The 21,017-nt window shown below is 41.4% G+C and overlaps 1 protein-coding gene across 20 annotated transcripts in view; it reads right to left on the bottom strand.

Moving 5' to 3' along the window:
* The window catches only part of ablim1a (actin binding LIM protein 1a), a 78,735-nt gene that overhangs the window by 38,924 nt on the left and 18,794 nt on the right, over positions 1 to 21,017 (bottom strand). For all 20 annotated transcript variants that reach the window (XM_061746123.1, XM_061746115.1, XM_061746110.1 and 17 more), the window contains exons 2-3: positions 4,979 to 5,116; positions 1,015 to 1,198 (exon numbers count right to left, since the gene is read on the bottom strand). In XM_061746123.1, the coding sequence (XP_061602107.1) occupies positions 1,015 to 1,198; positions 4,979 to 5,116 (322 nt within the window). The remainder of the gene's footprint in view (positions 1 to 1,014; positions 1,199 to 4,978; positions 5,117 to 21,017) is intronic.

Raw genomic sequence — 21,017 nt, 5'->3', positions numbered from 1 at the left:
GTTATTTTTGCTCAGTAGTGGGTATATGCGAGTTCGGGCAGGCGTGATGGTTGCCAGTTAGCACACAGTTTTTTGACCGTCTTAACTTTGGCATCACATTGTTGCAGTTTTGGTCTTACAGCTTTACTGGTTTCATGCAAGTGCATGTAGTTTGATGTTTAGAAAGGAGCTCGTGTGTACAAATAAATACCAATTTTGAGCATCACAGAGGATGTCTATGGACAATCATTCATTCAGCTGACATGCTACCCGAGGAGACGTGTTATCTGGTACCAGTAAATAGCGCCTCAGTGACTTTTCACAATAGAGTCATTTTGAAATGTGTTTGTGGTATTTCTCTAACTCTCTAGAGCAGGGGTCGGCAACCCAAAATGTTGAAATTGCCATATTGGATCAAAAACACAAAAAAACAAATATGCTTGGAGCCGCAAAAAATGAAAAGTCTTGTATAAGCCTTAGAATGAAGACAAATGGCGAAATGTTGAGAAAAAAGTTGAAATGTTGAGAAAAAAGTCGAAATGTCGAGAAAAAAGTTGAAATGTTGAGAAAAAAGTTGAAATGTCGAGGAAAAAGTGGAAATGTAGAGATTAATGTTGAAGTACAATCTCGAAAAAAAAGTCGAAATGTTTGGGAAAAAAGTTGAAATGTCGAGGAAATAGTCAAAACTTCGAGAAAAAAGTCGAAATGTCGAGAAAAAAGTCGCAATGTTGAGATTAATGTTGAAGTACAATCTCGAGAAAAAAGTCGAAATTTCAAGAAAAAAGTCGAAATGTCAAGATTAATGTTGAAGTACAATTTCGAGAAAAAAGTTGAAATGTCGAGATTTAAAAGGAAAGAAAAAAGAAAATAAAGAAGAAAAAAAGGTCAAACATTTTTGAAAAAGCTCCAGGAGCCACCAGGGCGGCGCTAAAAAGCCGCATGCGGCTCTAGAGCCGCGGGTTGCCGACCCCTGCTCTAGAGTAAGTGTTGTGACTCGTCGTGATGAAAGCGGCGAGAGTCCAGCGGACGTCTTACTTGCAGATGGTGCAAACGAAGCATGCGGGGTGGTAGGTCTTCCCCAGGGCCGTGACCACCTCTCCCTCCACGAAATCCCCACAGCCATTGCAGCGGGTGCCGTGCATGCGTTGGTAGTCCAGCGTGCACAGATACTCTCCATTCTTCATGAAGAACCCCCCCTGGGCGAGGTCGCAGCCGCACACTGCGCAGGGCACACACAGTTTCTCTCGTTTAGCACTTCCCACCACACTCCTCCACGCATGAGTAGCTCTGTGGAGACTCTGTAATCCCGGGAGGCTCGCTGAACACGTAAAGGGGATGTTGACTAAAGACTCAAGTATATACAATAAAACACTTCTTTTAGAGCCGTTCACGGCCGCACAAACACACTTCAACACATAAAGGTCATGTCCATCAATCAGCACTGGACTATGCTTTATTTTAGGGGCTGACTGCTCAATGCAGCAGCCGTTCTGCGATTGTTCAGGCCAGGAAACAGCCTTGATCTGTTTGTAACGATAGTCGCCCCAAAGCACTCACTGAGGCTCCGAAACGCTTCCTCCTATTCGTACATAACCTTGTCGTCTTCACAAAACAAAAGCACAAAAGCTAATTGAGGAACAAGTGACAGTTTCAGAGGTTTGAATGTTGGGAAATGGGACTTCTTTACACAAAATCTGACTCCCAAGACTTGCAGCAGTGGAAAACATGACATTTTAAATTAATTGGAGTGGCTCCATGAATTCAGTTACAGACAATTACATTTTAAGATAAGCAGCTTTCCTCTCCTCGCTAGGTTCATTGTGTGACAGCTGCGTTTTTAACCAGATATATTTTAAACAGGATTTTGCTCCAATTTGAGGCTGTAGACACCGCTTTATCTCTAATCCGCAAATGACTTGTGCGTGATAAAACAAAAGTTGGCTTTGAAAGGGTTCTGGTGGCGTGCGGGGACAACATGTGCTGCTTCTAGCGCAACATGACATGACTCATTTGGGGTTCACCAGGGGTTACGAAACCTGTTAATTATCATAAAGCCACAGGGCTACTTCCTCGCCCTGCCCCATGGATGCCGCGTCGTCACGGAGACAGAGATCTTTCCTCTCAAGATAAAAGTGCTTCATCACTGGATAAATGCAAGTCTTTTTTCTAACTCTAGGTTTACTTTCACTGACTCAAAGCTTGTGACAGAAGCAGTATGTCATTACTCTCCACGTCGACACTGTTAAACGTTTTAAACATGTGGTCGTATGTGTTTTACTGAAACCACGTAACTACCGTTTGCACTTCACCTCTCCAGCAGCTCAAATTGTGCCTGACAGTTGAATAGTCTTGCAGAAATGGTACAACTATAGGCGGAAATATGCTCCTGTTTGAGATAACGCCGTGCGTATGCTAAGTCCTGGGGACGAATGGGGCGGGTGGACGGGGCAATCAGATTTAATTGCATTAGGGCTCAAGGATGATGAGATTAGCTTGTGAGCTAAGTGATTTAAAAGAAAACCAGGAGCGGGGATTTGATGACTTCTGACTGAGATGTCCAGTCACCACTTCTCATCAGACGCATGCCATTAGATAAAATACTCATTTGGAAACTTAATTAAGCTGATTTATTACATCAACAACAAACAAACATAATAAAAATAATGCTATACGGGATCATATTTGAGATGTGTCTGCCACGGCAACGCCGACAAGACCAGGACAGCAGCACGCACACATTTAGAGCTTCAGTTATTAAAGCTGTCCTCGCGTCCCTTTTGAGAAGCACTATCCACTTCCAAAGGAGCTTGTGGTTCTAATCTCAGGGTCCTCGCGTGTTATTCTGGGCCCTTGGTTGCCTAAGCCGACGCCAGAACAGAGCTGCGGTCACGGATTAGCCACGAGGGTTAAAAAAAGGGCACGTCCAGGTCAGACGGGAGCATCGGCGGCCAGAAGTGTGTAGTAAGACGGCTAAATGCAAATGTCATGGAAAAGGTTTGGAGGGAAAATGATGTCAAAATCTAGTCTTCTTGTTAATCTATAAAGCAGTGTCTGTCTCCCAACCTGGGGTCCGGGCCCCCCCTGGGGGGCGCCTGAGACGCGAAACTTTGTCTGCTTTGAGCATATGCAATTGTAAAAATTATATTTGCGCATGTTAAATAAATAAAAAAATCATAATAAACACACCTAATGGAATACAGTAATCCAAGTCTGTATAAACCCACTTAGTATTTTTAAATGACCAAAATATATTTCTAAATTATTTAGCAGGATACAAACTTAAAAACGTATTATTATATCATTATTCAACATTTAATCATACTACTACTCCGACAGGTTGTTAAAGGTTGTCTTTGCTTCTTGTCTAGATACCTCTGTTACTTGTCCAATATATCCATTCTTTATCAATGTTTGAATCCAAATTATTAGTTTTGTTTTGTATAAAACCTCCTAAATCGAGATTCATAAAAGAGTAGGCATAATAAACCTTGGCTTCAGCCTATACCTTTTCGGTGCCATTTAAAATATTGGACTATTTTTATATTGTATTATGTTGTATCCAAATGGACCGAAATAAAAACTCAAAATCAAAAGAAAATTAAAAAAAAGAGAGATTTTTCAGAAATTATTTTATGTCCTTGCAATTATTTTTTGTGTGTATTTTATACATTGGTGACACAAAATGAAGGTGAGAAAAACAAAGTCATCTGTATACAGGGTAAACCAAAGAGAAATGTATCAAAAAAAACATAATTAATGTTCATTTTTTCAATTAAAGATTTGTAACAAATCACTTTACTCTTTTGGTGCCAGTACGTACGGGTCGGGGGGCCCGGCTGGTCTTAGACACAAGTAGGGGGGGAACAAGGAAAAAAGGTTGGGAACCGCTGCTATAAAGGACGAGGTGGACTTCATGAACCTGACTGCTTCTCCTTAACTTAGCAAAAGAAAAGAAGAGCAACATTGACGTCTTTTTACCTTCAGTTCCATCAGACTCCCCTTTGTGTCTGCAAACTATCACGGGTATATGCAGTAGGGAAGAAAACCCTCGTTGAAACACGCCAACTGTTGTTTATTATGCGCTGAATGAAGAGCGGCAAGCATCCTACTGTTGTGACAATGTTAAATTAGTAATGAATTTTAAAACTTCACACTTCCGCTGCAAATATTCAGCAGCACGACTCCCACATTATCTTCGCCTGAGCTCTTAGAGGGCTCATTTTGAAATCAGAAACACATGACTTATTCATCGATGGCCTTTATTGTCATATTAGATTGGTTGGAAATGGATCATACCTGAGCCCAACTCAAGCAGCCAGTACTATCAGAAAACCTTTCCAATGCCAGACATGTATCACTGCAAAAACTCAAAATCTTGACAAGAATACATACACAATAACAAGAATATTTGTCTTATTTCTAGTTAAAATGTCTCATTTTTAGTAAAAAAAAATCTCATTACACTCAAAACAAGAATCATTACCAGAAAAATAACTTATTTGACAATTTCCACCTGTTTCAAGTAAATTTTCACTTGAAATAAGTAGAAAAATCTGCCAGTGGGACAAGATTTATCTTCTCATTACAAGCAAAAAAATCTTGTTCCACTGGCAGATTTTTCTACTTATTTAAGTGAAAATCTACTTGAAACAGGTGAAAATTGTTGTTTTTTCCAATGATGAGTCTTGTTTTAAGTGTAATGACATTTTTTTTTTGCTTATTATGAGAAGATAAATCTTCTCCCACTGGCAGATTTTTCTACTTATTTCAAGCGAAAATTTACTTGAAACAGGTGGAAATTGTCAAATAACAAGTTATTTTTCTGGTAATGACTCTTGTTTTAAGTGTAATGAGATTTTTTGACTAAAAATGAGACATTTTAACTAGAAATAAGACAAATATTCCTGGTAAGATTTTGAGTTTTTGCAGTGAATACGCTTATAAAAGCAGTTTATCCAGACCTTTGTTAAAATGCATGTGTTAATGATTGTTTTATTACCTTTGCAGGTGAAGCACTTAAGGTGGAAGTGCTTGTTCTGCACGCGGAGCACCTCGCCCTTGCATGGCTCCCCACACTTGTAGCACTGGATCAGGGGCTTCTCTGCAGAGTGGTGCTGGGTGTCCTGCGCATGAGCCACTGCAAAAGACGGAAATGTAGCTATTACTATCCAGCTCAAATGTTAATGAATACATTTTTTTATATATCTGACAGAGACATGAATCAGCAGCATTGCATTAACCCCAGAAATGAACCATTTATAGGCTGTCAGGGTGAAAGAAAGGAAATAAAAAATGAACAATTCTGAGCTGGACTGCACAATCTAAGGGTTCAAGGCCAGGCAGGCTCTGGAGGGAAACGGTCTAAATATAGTCTGTCTTGATGGGTGGAGGACAGGCAGTCAAAATGCTGAGGGGAGCAGGGCTTTGGAAATGGCACAGTGAAAAGGTTTTGATCAAATCAGGCTCCAGCACCGAGTCCAATCACCAGTTTCATCTTTAAAAGAAAGCATCATTTAGACTTCTGTCCTCTTTACTTTGGATGTCCAGCTTGTCTTTCCAGTTATCATTTGACTGTTTATGCCTTTTTTTTAAATAAGCACGTGTCTCAACAAAGCGCTGAATAAAACACCAAGAAAATAAGACACTTTTTTTTTTTAAGCCACACAGTTATTTGACTTTTGAAGAGTCTGCTCCTTGTCATGGATATGAAGCCCAATTAAGGGTGAAACAGAAGAGGCACTCTTGATTGTTGTGAATAAAACCCTCAAACCCTTACAAGGCTGTACACCAAGGACAAATTCATAAGTTATGAAGGATGTTTGACCCCATTACCCCAATTAAACTCACAAAAGAAGAGGAAGGAGAGCAAGTACGACACGAGCAGATTTTAAACACTGAAGATTTGAATGAGGGTGAATGCAAACATGTGAATCATGACATGTAGACGTGTTTAGCAGCTGCCATGCTCACTACACCGGCAGTTTGATCATAATCTGCCTTCACGGTAATCTTTGAATTTAACATGAAAGTAAAAGTAAAGCAAGTTTGAGATGAATCCCATTCATTCGGTAAAGACACTGTAAATGAAATCTGTGGATAGTTCATTACAGGTAGAATAGGCACCAGAGGTGTCAAGTAACGAAGTACAAATACTTCGTTACCTTACTTAAGTAGAAATCTATACTTCACTGGAGTAATTATTTTTCAGACGGCTTTTTACTTTTACTCCTTACATTTTCACGCAATCATCTGTACTTTTTACTCCTTACATTTTAAAAACAGCCTTGTTACTCTATTTCATTTCGGCCTTGAAAAAAAAAAAACTATCCAGTTAAATTGCTCCATCCGGATAGAGTGAATTTGGTTGTGGTTGTTTCAGATGTTCTTGTCCAGTTTTGTTCTTACATCCGTTCCCTCAGATTCCTGCAACTAAACTTGGATGTACATTCCAATAAAGGTTAGGATAAATGATAACATGCCTGAAGTTTGACTTTTTGCACCATTACAATACCAGAGGTGGACAGAGTACTCGGCCCCAGTACTTGAGTAAGAGTACAAATACTACTGGTCAAAATTTACTCCGTTACAAGTAAAAGTAGCTCAGTCAAAATATTACTCGAGTAAGAGTAGAAAAAGTACTTGCTTTTAAAGGTACTTAAGTATCCAAAAGTAAATACTTTTAAATGTACTTTAAGTAAAAGTAAGAGTAAGAGTAAGAGTAAATTTCTTATTTTCCACATCAGTAAATTACTATATTTTTTCTAAATTAATTTAAGTTGTAAAGTTTAAGTTGTAAATGTCTGTGGTTTGTCTGTGCCCTCGTTTTTTACTCGGTCGAACTCAAACATTGAGTTAAGATACGGCCAAGGATTTTGGGAAAGTCCCTGCTCCGAGTCCGGCTCATTATCAGACTCAGACGACTCAGCGGATTGTCTTTCTTCTCCTGATGCAGGCGTAGCCATTGTTGCGGCTCTGTCTTGAATTGTTGCGGCTCTGTCTTGACAAACGCAGGCTACTTTGGCGGTATCGTTTTGAGGAGGCTTGACGTATTTCCGCTTTCCGTACATCCCAGTGGAGAGCGTGCACTGTGATAGGTCTCCTCCTTTGACAAAAACAGCTTGTGTCCAATAGGATTTTAGGGAAGAAGAAAAAAGAGCAGACCTGAAAGTAACGAGTACTTTTCAGCCTTACTAGAAATTTACTTGAGTAAAAGTAAAAATATTTGTCTTGGAAATGTATTCAAGTAAGAGTAATAAGTACCAAAGAAATCTAATACTCAAGTAAAGTACAAATCCTCTGGATATGTACTTAAGTACAGTACTCAAGTAAATTTACTCCGTTACTGTCCACCACTGCAATACTTATAGGCAACTAGTCATCATATCTTCTGCTCTCTGAAACACATGTTAATGCTCAATAGTACACATATATGGTTCTTTAATATATTTGCATTCATTTTCAATGGTTTTTGTCCTTAATGGCTTTTTTCCCCCTTACATTACTTTTACTTTTATACTTTAAGTAGTTTTGAAACCAGTACTTTGATACTTTTACTTGAGTAAAAAACTTGAGTTGATACTTCAACTTCTACAGGAGTATTTTTAAACTCTAGTATCTATACTTCTACCTGAGTAATGAATGTGAATACTTTTGACACCTCTGATAGGCACAGAATTCCTTGAAAATGGTATATAGACTCATACAAAAGTAATTTGGCACAGCCATGCCTGCAGAGAGCCTTGTACAGTAGCTGGGGTTTCTCATCATGTTGCTGTGTTTGGGACACTTTCTGGCAGCAGCCTCTGGGTAACAGGTAAGCACCAGTTATACACATGGGTGTGGGGACTTGGTGCGCGTAGCTGTCAGCTAAAGTCATGATCTCCTGCCTCCACTCTGCTCCCCGTCTCCAGGGCCGCAGCCTCACATATCCGAGGGCTCGCTCAGCAGAACCCGCGCTCGCACATAAAATTCCGGCGATTCTGCACTTCTCGCAGGAGTGTGGACGTGTTTTATGAGTGCTTTAAAATGCAACCACTGTGAAGGAATGTAATTATTGTTTTATTTTTGATTTAGGTTCCGGCTGAACTCGCAGCCTTGCACTACTGCTCCCGAGTGTGTTGAACCGACATCTGTTAGCTTATCCATTAGCAATGGATTTCTCATGAAATAACAAATAGCAATCTAACTGTATTCTCTTCTCATCAACATTGATTTTTTTCAGGTTCAGAAGGAAGTCTGAATTGTTTTTATGAACAACTATTATTAGATCAGAACTATTATTAGATGACATTTACTAAAATAGAGTTATAATTGCTAACTTGAAAACCTATCCTAATTAAACATCTTGCTTATGATGACATAATTTACTTTGCCTTGCTGAGATTATTTTGTTTCTTTGTATCTTACTGTATTTGTGACATCAATCATTGTTGTTTAAAGGGGACCTATTATGGCATCTAATACCTATTTTAAACAGGCCTTGAATGTCTTAAAAACAAGCTTTTGATTGTTTTTGCTAAATAAATTAGAAATTCAGCCTCTAAACCTTGTCTTTATCTTCCCATTCTCTAACCTCATTATCTATGGGGGATTCTGAGTGGGCGGGGCTATGATAATGAGGCACTGTGCTGATTGGCTGCCTGAATGATGCGATACACCGCTACGAAAAAATGGCGGAAGCTCCGGCCGGCGGAGTTAGTTGTGGGCGTGGTTTCACGCATCGGAGGCCAACCTATGTAAATCTTATTTTCGTAACGTAACGACAGGAGCAGAACCTGAACGGCTCGTAGATCCACATCACACTGGACGGCTCATCCGGGCGGCTGTACAGACACTGCAGAATTTGGTTGCTTTCCACCTTCTCTGAGTTGGCAGGCTGAGGGGAGACCACTTTATATATGTTAAAGCAAGAGAAAACATGTTTTTCATAATAGGTCCCCTTTAAAGCCAGAATTATGGTTCTGCATCAAACCAACGCAGAGCACACGCCATCACGGTGACACCGTCATGAACCTTTCAGACTTCTCCGTCACTCCATTTTGTCGCGGTGCAGTACCCCCCGCGACAGCTAGTTAGCGATCTTTTCCTGAATGGTTTATCCGACTTTTTCCGGTCACAGTAAATCAAAGAGATAAGAACAACTATTGTGCAAAAAAACAAAACAAAAAAAAATCACACATACACAAAGAAAAGAGAGCTGAAAGTTCATGACTGCTTCAAACCGGAAACCAGAAATGCGTTGCTACCAAGCGAACCAATCACAGCCCTCTCCGTCTGCGTTTGGTCTGCGTCGCCTCGACGCGTAGTTACAATTTTTGGGAGGTGCACGTCAGTGACGGCGTCAGTGATGGCGTCAGTGATGGCGTCAGTGACGGCGTGTGGTCTGCGTCGACGCGTACCACACGCCGTAGGCACGTTTTGACACAGAACCATAACTCAAGCTTAAAGGAGCTTGAGGCTCCTTTTAAGAAATGAGACTCTCTAGCGCCACCCTTCACCACGACGGCCGTTGGGGGTACTGCAGCCAACAGTGAAGCTGGCACGGGAGAACGGGGAGAACGCACATGCAGCGTCATGTGACGTCACATCCGCAGCCCACCGCGGGAAATTCGGGACCGAATTGCAGCACATTTTGCAGCACATAGCCTGTTCAAGGCAAAGGAGAGATACACTAGAGGGCTCATTCTTTTGGGTTTGGAACGCTTCATCTGACATTATTACTAGAAAACTTAAAATGTATATGGATTTTTTTCCTAAATCTTGCCACAATCCGGCCTCAAGCTCCTTTAAGAGACACAGAGGGAAAGATTTGTTATCACCCCGAATATTTTTTTAGATCTATGTTATGCCGACCACTGGGTCTCCTCTGTATGAAGTTTGGTGCTTGCTGGCGTACGGCGCACCGGCGTTAATCCGCTCTTATTGTAAATACTGCTGCAGTGCAGCACTGCACACAGCTTATGAGCTGTCTGAAACCATCAGAATATTTCACTCGCACAGGCTCCAACCAGTAAGACGGCTCCTTTTCTCTTATCCTCCCATTCCTTATCTGTTTTTCAAAGATACACACACACACATACGCACAATAAGAATACACATGAAAGGGTCTTCAGTCTCTCAGCTTTGCAATGAATCATTAGTCTGCAAGGCTAAAATAAGACACCAGCAAAGGCACAGAAATAGCATCATGAGCAATCAATAGTCTACGAACGACAGGCAATGCTGTGGATTATTGATGACTTGGCCTTACTTACATCCCAGTTTTACAGCTGCACTGATTCACTACGGCGATAAGATGCTTCAACTGCAGTAAAATCTAAACTGAAAAGAAAAATGAGCTTAAGACTTAATTTAACGAGGCACTTAAGTGGTGTTTGAATACACTTTGACTAGATAAGATGTTCCTTAACAAAGAAACAGCCACAGCTTATCTGTTCATGATCTGGAACGGAGAGGTGTTTGTTGTGAGTTAACAAAAGAGACGAGATGCCAGGAGAGAGGTGGGTATGAAGGGGGGTTATGAGGGGAGGAGCGTCTCCCTGGAGTCTCTGGTGTGATTACACATTACTACCAGAACCATGAGTCATCTCTGGGTGACGGTGGCTGCTGTGACCTAACTCTGTCTCCGCTCTGCGTGTGACGTTGCACTTTCTCGGAAAAATACAGACCATCTGGGTAACTGCGTGCTGCAAAAGTGAACCCTAAAACTACATAAAGACTGGCCTCCGGTGCTGTAAATGTGTTTGAGGTAAGTCTAGAGCAGGAGTGTCAAATGCGCGGCCCGCGGGCCACATGCGGCCCGAGAGAGATTTTCATGCGGCCCGTGAGAAGTTTCTGACGCAAAAAAAAAGAAATGTTAATTTACTAAAAAGGAAGGCATAAATAATTGCCATGAATCGCAGCATATCCGATAATATATTTCTTCTACAAATCCATCGTTATTCCACGAAGAGAGCAGTTTTCAACATTTTTTTTCGTTTTCTAGAATGCATTTGCCGATTTTATTTCTTTGTAGACGGTCGTTTATTTTAATTAACTGACTACTATTATATATTTTCGCAGGAAAAATATCACTGTACTGTAAATTGTACTGGAAAAATCTCTAAATCACAAATAACACTCTCGGATGTAATAAGAAAGATTTTGCTTTTAATTAAATTTCCTATAAAAAAGCGAAATATAAAAAAAACATACTTATTTCTGTTTATCTTTGTAAAATGATATTAAAAGTATCTTACATAATTTGAAAAAAAACGAGAAATTTCAAGAAAAGATCCTGAAGAAATATATTTTACATAATTAGAGTGTAAACAAAGTGCATATTTCCTTTAAAATTAACTAAACTGATATTGGATTAGATAACAATAGTAAAAAAAAAAGAATTAGAAAAAAAAAAATTTTGCACCGTTTTTGTTATTTTGAGCGTGAAGAAAAAAATTGGTCAAATCCGGCCCGCCAAGCAAAATGAGTTTGACACCCCTGGTCTAGAGGATACTTGTCTCAATGTAATGTTTTGCCTCACACCGGTGAGTAAAAATACATGATGTTGCAACAGAAACGCCTATAGTTTAGACTTACAGCAGACTATGTTTATGTTACAGAGAAAAACTTGTAAAAGGGTTTTTTTAGTCCCATCCATGATCTTTTCCCTTTGAGGAGTAAACTAAGCGAGATTTGCTACCTAAACCTAACCAAGGAGAGACAACATTCACCAATTGTGTGTGAAATGACATCTGTGTGTGTGTGTGATAACATCCAGCAAAGGTTTAATGACATAGACATCACACGCCATTACTGGTTGTAACTCCACGCATTCAACCATCCATTCAGAACCCACGAGTAAGTCCATTACTGGTCATTGCAGAAGTAGATCTAGCAAGCCGATGACATCTGAGGCCATTTCTGCATTTATGTGCTGATTTTTTCACAGGTAATTGACCCAAACCTTGACATTGAGATGTCACCCTCTCGTGGACCTGGAGACTGATGTGAGGCTGGTAAATTCAGAAGATCAAAGCTGAAGCAGAAATTTACTCAGTGAACTGCTGTGGGTGTTTTCCTCGTTTGAGTTTTCTTTGAGTTCAATACTCGTTTGTTTCTGCTCCATCTGTGTGTGGAGCTGCTGTGAGCCGCCTGTTGCAGATGTTGCCTCGTGTCCACATCACTGAGAATCCGCTTGAAAGCGATGTTAATCTGTTATGACCAAGAAGAAGATTGAGCGGCTATGATGGTTTTTTATGTAATGATGACAGTTTCTCCCAAGATGGATAGGTCTGAAGGGTTAAAGGCAGGGTAAGTGATTCTACACGATTTCGAAGCTGGAAAACTTTTTCTGGTCATATTCAGTGGATATTTCTTCTACCTATTATCAAACCACAAACATCAAAACATCAAAAAAGCGTGTCCCAAAGTCTGAACTCTGTCCACAAAACAGTGGAATTTCATGTTAAAATATCAGTTTTGGTTTTATTTGGATATTGGATCTTCTCAGGAAGCATCATCTAACTCCTGCGGTCTGCCATCCCAGATATCGGCACAAACCACTCAACCCTGAATTATGGTTCTGCGTTTAATCGACGAAGAGCCTACGCCGTAGCTTGACGTGCACCTCCTAAAAAATGTACCTACGCGTCGAGGCGACGCAGACCCAACGCAGACCGAGAGGGCTGTGATTGGTTTGCTTGGTAGCAACGCATTTCCGGTTCCGGTTCGTGAAGCAGTTGTGGAGTGAAAGAGAAGTCCGAAGGGTTCACGCCGGCGTCACGGCAACATCGTAGGCTCTGCGTTGATTTAACGCAGAACCTTAATTCAGCCTTTACTCTGAACTCCTGTCCCAGTTGTCTCATGTGGTTTTACGATACTGTCACCCGTCTACAAGGATGAAACTACCTCACAGAGCACACTGAACAACATTGTAGGGGTGACTGATAGGGATGGGAATTGATAAGATTTTTCCAATTCCAATTCCATTTTGGATTCTGTTTAACGATTCGATTCTTTATCGATTCTCTTATCGATTCTCTTATCAATTCTCTTATCGATTCTCATTTGGAAAAAAGGAGAACAAAGAGGTCGATTAGCATCAACTAATCAGCAGAGGACTGGCTAACGTTGTCGCTGCTGCTGGGTTGAGAAGGTTCACTCCGGACTCGGAACAGATCAAACACGCAACATTCATTAAGAGTTATTGCATGCTGTGTATGCAAATGCTTTTGCATGTTGCTAGTGTTTCCTCCCTTTGTTGAAATGTCCACATTGCAAGTATTGCAAGTCGCCCTGTTGTCGTCCTTTTTGATAAAATGTAACCAAACTTTTGAGCGTTTATGCCACTTTGTCGCCATGTTTTCCTGCTGGGCGCCAACGGTGACGTCATTCACGCTCACTGGAATCGATAAGGGAATCGTTTGCAAAAAAGGCAAACGATTCCAAGGAATTGAAACACTGAGAACCGGTTTTCAACAAGAACCGGTTTTTGATTCCCATCCCTAGTGACTGAGCGACTCAAGGAAGTCATTACTGGGGAGCGTCTTCTGCCGAGCGAGGAAGAGACCGAGCATGAGTAAATCTTGGACCATGTTGTAAAAGTAACTTAACCCCCACACCTAAAAGGGGCCCTCGGGGGACCCTCTGAATTAACGTTCCTCTGTGCTGCTCCAACAGAGCAAATGAGGTGACACCAGCCTCTAAAAATCAAGTTTAATAATAAAGTTATCAAGTTTAACTATAAGTTAATGACATTATTATAAATGACGCATTTCTATCAGTGAATATGGAGTTGTGCTTCTGCAGAACTGGCTGATTGTTTTTACTCTCCGTCTGTCTTTGTTTTTGTTTCCATCAGCTGAAGGAAATGTGAGGCTCTTTAGCTTTGAAACAGTTGGATGTATAAATGCCGGAGTTGACTGTTTTCTCCAACAACATGCACCGTCTGCCCCTTGGAGTTCAGCTGATGTCAAGACCCAGAGCTGCTCCTACTTATTCTTATTCTTTGTATAATTTTTTTCTATGCAAGAATTGTTTGCTTTTATTACTACGCCTTGTGTTCCTTCTGACAGGCGGACTGCCAATGGAAATTAGCCTTTTGGCTACAATTGGGTGCATTTACATTTTTTTTAAATGTTCATTAATGTACATTGTCCCTCTATAACAAATAAAATAAATAAATAAATAAATAATAATCATTTAGATGGGTGATCATTTCTAAATTAGACCTTTCCTTTTACACTGTCAGCAGTGGCGATGTGAAAATATCAGTCGGAGCAGCTTTGAGTGCCAAATATTTGTTGTGTGTGTCATTCCTCCTGTGACCCTGTTTGTGTCTCTGACTTACTATTTTAACGTTTCAGAGTGTGAGCGTGGGAGAGCCCAGCATGCAAACGCCAACAGCGCTGCTGACGTCACAACAGGTTGACAAAAGTCCAAGACAGATGTTTGGCTCCCAGAGGACCTAAAAGGCCGAGCTTTGGATGGAAAGCTAGGAGTGAACTGTTTATCCAGCTAGCAGCCTGCACTGGCCGGAGCGGTAAGGCTAAAACCGAGCCGCAGCAGGGTTCCATAAAATTCAAGGAGGCAAACGTTGAAATAAGCTTTTAAATTTGCTATGTGAACGCAACATAAAGCCACTGGACACGCAATGATATCAATGATATCAACCTATTTCAGCAGGTTTGTTGAAAATGGCGGATATAGTTGAACTTCAAACTTTAAAAATAATGTTTAAAGCAAAAAATAGATTGTTACCAGAACAGTTACAAAATTTGTTCAGATTGGAGGATGAGGACAACAGACTTAAACTTGATTTCAAACATACTTTTGCAAGGCTAAACAGTTTGTATCAGCTTAAGAAAATGTTTAAAAAAGAAAAGATAAGTGCCTACAAAAAAGAAGAAGGAGAAAGAGAAAAAAATAGATAGAAGAGTGGTATTTTTGTTTTTTTTTCTTGTTATAAATATGTGATAGATAGATTGGTGTTCAGTAAGTCAACGTAATGGTATTAACAGAGAGGGGCAGGTATCATAAGTTTTCTTCTTCCTGCTCCTTTTCTTTCATGGTAATAATGTGTACTTCATGGAATTTTGTACAACATTATTAAGAATATATACCATGAATGGAATAAATGAAATGAAATGAAAAAAAAAAAAAAAAAAAAAAGGGATAAATCCATTAGTGAGTCTTTGGTGATTCTTTGGATAAAGCCAAAATGGTGCTTGATTTGCTAGAATGAACATTATATAACTGTATAAATAAGTTACAAAGCAGCAGACGAAACAACCTCTGCACAGGGTAAAAATACTGTGAAATTGAAAGTGGAACAATTTTTCCAAGTGCGGTTCACATTCCTCGCTGTGAGCTGCATGTGTTGGCCGTGCTGACAGAGGGATCTGTCCTGCCTCATCGCCGGAGGATAAAGTGACTGTTATGAGCCTGAACACACAATGAACATACACTCACACGCACGGCTGTGCTGCCGGGGGAACAATAACCAGCAGAGCATCCCAAAGCCGAGCCCAGAGGAAGAGGGCTTGCTCTCCCCAATCATATATCCCATCCACCCCCCCCTCCCCCCCCCAGCCCATTCAGTCTGGCTGCGTTGACAGAAATAAAGGCTGCAGATGATACTCTGGAAGTGAGGAGGGCCACGCTGAATCCCCCCGAGGATAGCTTTCTCTGGGACACGTGCCCCGTGTTTCCCTGCTGGTAAATAACAATGGACCGTGGCTATCGACGGCAGGGGTGCAGATCCGATGTCAGGATTGGGGGGGACACCAACGTGATTTTAATTTTAAATTTTTTGCCAATATGCAACTCATACCATGCCATAAATTGGTAAAGGCTCGCCAAAAAATACTGCACAGGGAATCATTTATTGTGCTCACCTTTCTTGTTTATTTGTCCTAAACAGCCAACAGTGTGTGTCACTGCTTACTTAACTGTTATATTCGTAAATCATAATTTTAAGGGTTTTGGGCATGTAGTGTCTACTCATCTCAAATTCTTCTCACCATCTTCCTTTTATCCTATGGGAATACTTTATGCACGACCAATTGATATATGGATGAAATATGGCGCCCTAAACAAGTTGCTTAAACTAACTGATCATGTTTTAACACATTTATGGTGGTAAACAGTTCTAAAAAAAAAAGGACCCATTGCTTTCATTCTGTACACCTCAAAATGCACCGTGGATGTATTATTTTTTTAGAAATATATATTTTAATAAATATTCTACATATTCAACCTTTAAGTCTGAAAATACATTTGTTCAATTTTGAATATTTAGGGTATTTTTATTGGGGGGGACAATTCATGTTTTTCAGGAATTGGGGGGGACATGTCCCCCCCGTCCCCCCCAGGATCTGCACCCATGATCGACGGAGAGGGTGCAGGATCTGTCAAGGAAACTTCAGACCTTCAGACTTTCGTTGCCTTAATTTCCTGCAAGTGAACCCGAAGGAATGTAAAAACCATAGAAGAGGGTTGGGACTGCACCAGGACAGGGGGAATTCATCGAAACAATAGCTGAGGAATGAAAACATCTTATGAAATATTCAGTCGCTCTTCCCCCTTGTTACTGTAAGAGTCACAGACAGAAGCGTTTCCAGACAGCAGCATTAAACATCCAGCAGCATGCCCTTGAGGCTGTTTGGCGTGTGTAAGAGAGAGAAATAAATATATAATAGGAGGAGTACTCCCAGTAATTTGGGCCCTGAATGTGTCGACTTCAAAGATAAGGAAACTAAGCAAGACGCACTTTTCCCCCCCTACGACGGCCGCCCGGTCCAACCACGGCGGGGTGGAATAATCCAGGGGGAGTCTGAACTCCGGGTAACATCAAAGGCCACAAAGCACGCCCACCATGAAATCCCCAATTAGCATTTGGACGGTGTGTGTGTGTGTGTGTGTTTTGGGGAGGTGGGTTGCAGTGGGGCTCTTTATCACCCAGACATAACAAGAAACTCTTAACCCCTCCCTCCCCAACATGAATATGTATTAGCCAACAGCTCTCTGTCCCCCCAGACAAAGCACTTCAAACATGGGGGTTGGAGGGGCTCTATCAGCCTCCTCCAGATATGCCCCCCCCTTCCAAACTTTAATAACTAACCCTCAGAGACCCCAGCTTTGAATAATGATCTATTCTCAATGGTTGAACGCTGCGGTGCGAAGCTGCTTGTCGGTGGCACAATAACACCTTGATAAACGCCGAGCGAGAGACTTCCAGCAGCTACTTATCTGAGAGGAAGACAATGGCGGCTCCATGAACTGCACAAGCCGCTGTGTTTGCAGGAGTGAAGGCCGACGAAGGCCCCGGTGCTCCGGCATCGTATTTCCTCCCGATAATGATTGCTGATTGACGCCGGACAGAGAGGATGTTTGTCGACTGTCACAATGCAGGGCTACAGTCTGTGTTTCTTTCATGTGACTCCCACGTCACCGGTGTTGTTTTAGCCCGCCAGGCCCCCCGACTCTCTATCAGTAATCTGTATATTCTGGTTCCTGTGTGTCAGCTGCACAAACAGTGTGGATGAGAACGTGCGGTTGCGGTGATGTTTGTGGAAGGGCTGAGCTTCTCTTTCAGAGGGGCAGATACGGGCGAGCCCCGGAGAGGAGGCACCACTGCAGTTGTCTGCAGCACTCCGGAGAAGCACGGGAGGCAGCTGCACACGGACACGACACCACGACTTTCTCGTAACAACTAAATCAGGGGTATTCAACTAGATTCGGCCGGGGGCCACATCTGCAAAAGGACTGTATGGAGAGGGCCGCACAATTTGAAAATGTGGGGGTTTTCAAAATGTATTTTGCACTCAAAGACGAAGACTTATGTAAATATAATACATTTGTTTTATACATTTGAATATCTATCTAGTTTACATATGAATTATGTATTAATTGTCTCCAGATTTAGTAATTGTGAATGTTAAATATAATATTCAGATAAAGAAATATTATTTTGAATGCAAGTTCATTTTGAAACCATGCATTGTGCAAACTTAATGAAATTGATATTGACCTACTTTTAATAAAACACGCCATAATGACAAAGCACCACTTTCCACCAAGATTTCCTTATTTGAATATTATATTAAGCATTGAGCACAACCATTTTAGTCCATAGTAGCCAGTTATAAAAATATTATTAAAAAAAAATAAAAAAAATAAAAAATTCCAACAAACACCCCCTTTTTTGAAATATGACCAGGGGCCACATAAAAGCTCCTGGCGGGCCGCATGTGGCCTGCGGGCCGCCAATTGAATATCCCTGAACTAAATGCTTAGATTGTGAAAGCACAGATTTCCAGGAAGTGAGACGAGGATTATCCGGGAACGCGGCTCGGCAGGGAAGATGACAATAAATGAAATCAGAGATGCCCTGATCCACCTTTTTTTCAGTTCTGGTCTGCTTCCAATAACTGCTAATAACGGATACTGATCCCCACAGAACCATCTCTAAATGAAATCCCTAGTACACACATGTGCACGGAGCTCAGAGGCATCTGTAAAGCAAGATGAGACGGCCCAAGGTGCATGTGGCCCCAATAAATTATAAACTATTTCCAGAGTATTCTTGGCACTGAATATAGGACAGCAGGGCTGCACGCAGACAAACGCTAACGCTGCAACCCCCAGGTAACAACTCATTATTCTGGAGACACGGTAGAACTCAGTACCGGGTCAGCTGTGCATCCCGGCGCCCACCTGGCCTCAGACAGGATGCATCATGAGATCCCTGGAGGATGCAGCTTGGGTCACACGTGCATTTGCACAGCTGTCTGTGTGCAGGAATGAGCGACTACAGGCCTTAGCGTCTGCACGAGAGCTCTTCCATCAACAAATCCCAAGAGAGCAGTGATGTTTCCGACCACGGAAAAACTTTCAGAGGGATTGTGGGAGATGAACACGTGGCAGTCAGAGGTTGCAGGAGTCCTGCCAGAGCTCTGGAGACGCAGTGGCCGGGGCCGCCTCGCTGTGGCCGGTGGGATCCACATCAAGGGAACTGGACGCCGCCCCCCGAGCACCAGAGCGCTGTCAGCTACATAAACAAACCTGCACTCTGATGTGTGTTTTTCTCCCCTGGTGAAAGAAGTATTTTTAGGTAACACGCTGAAACATCACATGCCCACATGTGATGCACTCAGGCTGAGAGATTAAACAATAACATCTTCACAGCCACTGTCAGGGTGCAGTACAGTCACTTTTATTTGTTGTTTTAACGATGGTCAGTCGTTGCACTTTATTTTTGCTGTTTGGGATTCCGACTTGTGAATGTAGCTGCTGTCCCTGGAGGATGCTGTCGAACGAGATTTTGTTGTATACTGTACAATGATAATAAAGCTTCTTATCAATAATGCTTTATGATATTTTCTGTTGCACTTGGTCGTATACCAAACTGCATTTCGTTGCTCTGTACTTGTACATCTGTAATAACAATAAAGTTGAATCTAATCTAATCTAAATTGTTTTATACTTTCAAGTTCAGACCAAGTGGTGGACTGATGTAACACTTTGCTTTTGCCATCAATGAAATCTTTAAAATGTTTCAGATTTAATGTGGAAGTTGAAGCATCTTCCTCACGCACCACAAAATGCTGCTTGAAATGAATAAATAATTGTCTTTCCTTCCAGTCAGCAGCATTTTTAAGCATTTTTGAGCAGCATATCTCTTTATAGCAGGGGTCTTCAACCCTGTCCTGCATGTTTTAGATGTTTCCTTGCATCATCACACACTGATACAAATATTGTGCTTGATCTACTTAAAAAAAATAAGTCAACTTTTTGAATGAGATGATTATTATTATTTTTGAACAAATGCAGATTAAGTTCAAAACTAGATGTATTCATGTAAAGCAACAAACTTCATTTTTATTTGTTAATTAATGATTCTAATTAATGGTCATCATCAGCTTGTCATCCAGGTCTGCACAAGTCTGTTAATGACACCGTCATTTTTATCAGGGTGTGCTGAAGCAGGGAAACATCTAAAACATCTAAAACATCTAAAACAAGATGAAGACCACTGCTTTAGCACATGTCTCCTCACTGCAAAAAATTCAAAATCTTACCAGGAATATTTGTCTTATTTCTAGTTAAAATGTCTCATTTTTAGCCAAAAAATCTCATTACACTTAAAACAAGAGTCATTACCAGAAAAATAACTTGTTATTAGACAATTTTCTCCTGTTTCAAGTAAATTTTCACTTACAATAAGTAGAAAAATCTGCCAGTGGGACAAGATGTATCTTCTCATTACAAGCAATTCTTATTTTAATACTTATTTTAAGTGAAAGTCTACTTGAAACAGGTGAAAATTGTTGTTTTTTCCAGTGAGGAGTCTTGTTTTAAGTGTAATGAGATTTTATTACTAAAAATGAGACATTTTAACTAGAAATAAGACAAATATTCTTGTTAAGATTTTGAGTTTTTGCAGTGTGTGAGTCGCACTGATGAAAAATCAGCACCACGGGGATGTTAACACCTCAGCCATCGGCGGAAACCATCACCTTTTTCTCTTCCAGCAGGAGGACATCATGAATGGGGCCACAGCTGACTGTACAGTGGCGTGTACCTTTTAGGTGGTCGCCATGACAACCGCTGCAGACAGAGAGAGAGAGGAGAGTGCGGGTCCGGAGCTCTGCGCAGTGCCTCCCTACAACAGCCTGATTTATGGTCCCGCGTTACATCGACGCAGAGCCTACGGCGTAGGGTACGCGTCGCCGTAGGCTCTGCGTCGATGTAACGCGGGACCATAAATCAGTCTTCCATCAAGCTGCCAGATGAAGCAGACTCCGAGCTAAAGGGCGTCCACTCTGAGGGGGGAAATGTTGTGCACATTCAGCTGATCGTGCACGTCCAGGGTCTGCCTTTTTTGTCAGGACTCTCCCGACACAAGCCGCACAAAGAAAAAGCATGATCACACGTGAAGGAGCGAGTCCGGTCCGGTGGGATGTTATTATTCGGGTCAGAACCAGGACTGCTGCACTGACTCTCCCATGCACACCACTGCAAACACGAGCAAAACAAATGCCACGAAAACCCCACTC

Source organism: Cololabis saira, chromosome 17 (assembly GCF_033807715.1).
Source record: "Cololabis saira isolate AMF1-May2022 chromosome 17, fColSai1.1, whole genome shotgun sequence".
Classification (NCBI taxonomy): domain Eukaryota; kingdom Metazoa; phylum Chordata; class Actinopteri; order Beloniformes; family Belonidae; genus Cololabis; species Cololabis saira.
The sequence above is the reverse complement of the archived record's forward strand: the minus strand, read 5'-3'. Positions and strand labels throughout refer to the sequence as shown.